The following is a 1,824-nucleotide window of genomic DNA, read 5'->3' as shown; positions in this document are numbered from 1 at the left end:
ACTAACACGAAAAAGGAACGCCGGGTACACTAAATATACTACAAATGATTTATTGCTTGGCCTGGAATAATGACACTCGGTCAGGTTGATGTGTTGTTCGCGGTCACTAGGTACACGTGTTTAAAATCACACAATACCTGACCTCCGCGCTCCGTGCGAGGCACGTGCTAAAATACAAGAATCCCGTGCAGGGGAAGGTCATTGAGTTCGCCAATGGAAATTTTCAGTCTATTTGATACTGATCAAGCTATAGGAATGCTTTTGCAGGGTCAGGGCCAACTTCAGGTTGCTGCACATTTTGGTGTGCATATTCGGACAGTTCAACGTCTTGTCCAACGTGTGCGAGTGACGGGGAGGGTTATCGACCGACCGCGAAGTGGACGTCCGCGCGTCACGACGCCACATCAGGATCGGTTTATAAGACTTTCTCACTTACGTAATCGCCATCTCACAGCTACCGAAACTGCAAATAACACTATAGGCAGTCATAACCGCCATATTCATCCTGATACGGTTCGAAACCGATTACGCGTCAATGGCCAAAGAGCCCGATGTCCCTATGTTGGTCTGCCCCTAACTCCTGCGCGTCGCCAACGCCGATTGGCTTGGTTACAAGCACACTCGCCCAGGAATTTTCCTATGAGGCAATGGAGACGGGTATTCTTCACTGACGAATCCCGGTTCACTCTCTACCGTTCGGACGGGCGACGTCGTGTATATCGACGTCAAGGGGAACGTTACACCGACGCGTGCGTCGCTGAGCGGGATACTTTGGCGGTGATTCAGTTTGTGTTTGGGGCGGTATCTCCTATGGGTTTAAATCACCCCTGATCGTGATTGATGGTAATTTAACCGGCGTAAGGTATAGAGACGAAATTCTTCGCCCAGTTGCCGTGCCATGTGTGCAAGCACGGAACCTGATATTCCAGCAAGACAATGCCCGGCCCCATGTCGCTAGAGTTTGTCAGCAATTTCTTGCCAAAAATAACGTAATCCCAATCGATTGGCCAGCATTCAGTCCAGATTTGTCTCCAATTGAGCATTTGTGGGACGAACTGGATAGCAGAGTTAGGAGACGTCCAAATGCCCCCACTAATCTGGTCCAGCTCACACGTGCCTTGCATGAAGAATGGAATAACATCCCCATTGCAAGGGTTAACACCCTGATGAATTCCATGCATAGAAGAATCAGGGCTGCGACAGCTGCGCATGGAGGACACACAAGATACTGAAATGTCCGGCCGTGTTGCGCAATACAAGTAGGGTCATCGCTAAAAGGGGGATATTTTTGGCATAATAAGCATTGATAATCGATAGAACCTTCAACAAATGGTTCCAAACAGATGAAATTGTATACAAAAATGAATGAAATAATGTAACATTAAATTATATCATTTAAAAGAATCTTTTTAGATTACACGGCGTTTCTTTTTCGTTTTAGTATATCTACATTGTAGGTGAGATGTATAAATCATATGGAAAGCATGACAAATTGTATATACACATTTTTTTTATTGATAATGTATAACACAAACTAAATATTCTTAAACAAAAACAAAAAAAGAAAAAAAAAAAAAAAAAAAAATGATTCATTGTAGCTTGGATTTTACACTAAGTTCCATCTTGCAAGCAGAAATATAAACACTACAATGCTCACACATTGATAACTTAAACAATGATTTTCATTGACCTGTTCATGTGTTATAGTTCCATGGTCTTTCCGGTTACGTTGCTTTTTGGTTGAATGGTAGAACTACCTAAATTATCTCAAGAGAACTTCAAAAATGAACGAAATAATCGTATATTATATAACATATGATGATA

At 42.8% G+C, this 1,824-nt stretch overlaps 1 protein-coding gene across 1 annotated transcript; it reads left to right on the top strand.

Annotated features, from left to right (window-relative positions):
* Nucleotides 1–213: 213 nt before the first annotated feature.
* On the top strand, nt 214–831 carry LOC132560256 (uncharacterized). Its single transcript, XM_060224920.1, has one exon. It carries the CDS (start codon nt 214–216, stop codon nt 829–831), a length of 618 nt encoding a protein of 205 aa, XP_060080903.1.
* The last annotated feature ends 993 nt before the right edge of the window (nt 832–1,824 follow it).

Source organism: Ylistrum balloti, unplaced genomic scaffold (assembly GCF_031769215.1).
Source record: "Ylistrum balloti isolate Yb309-2 unplaced genomic scaffold, AGI_CSIRO_Ybal_v1 Utg371040, whole genome shotgun sequence".
NCBI classification, from domain to species: Eukaryota; Metazoa; Mollusca; class Bivalvia; order Pectinida; family Pectinidae; genus Ylistrum; species Ylistrum balloti.
The sequence above is the reverse complement of the archived record's forward strand: the minus strand, read 5'-3'. Positions and strand labels throughout refer to the sequence as shown.

What these genes read in the sequence shown, in the direction of transcription:
- LOC132560256 (XM_060224920.1), top strand. Translation starts at nt 214, where the DNA reads ATGGAAATTTTCAGTCTATTTGATACTGATCAAGCTATAGGAATGCTT.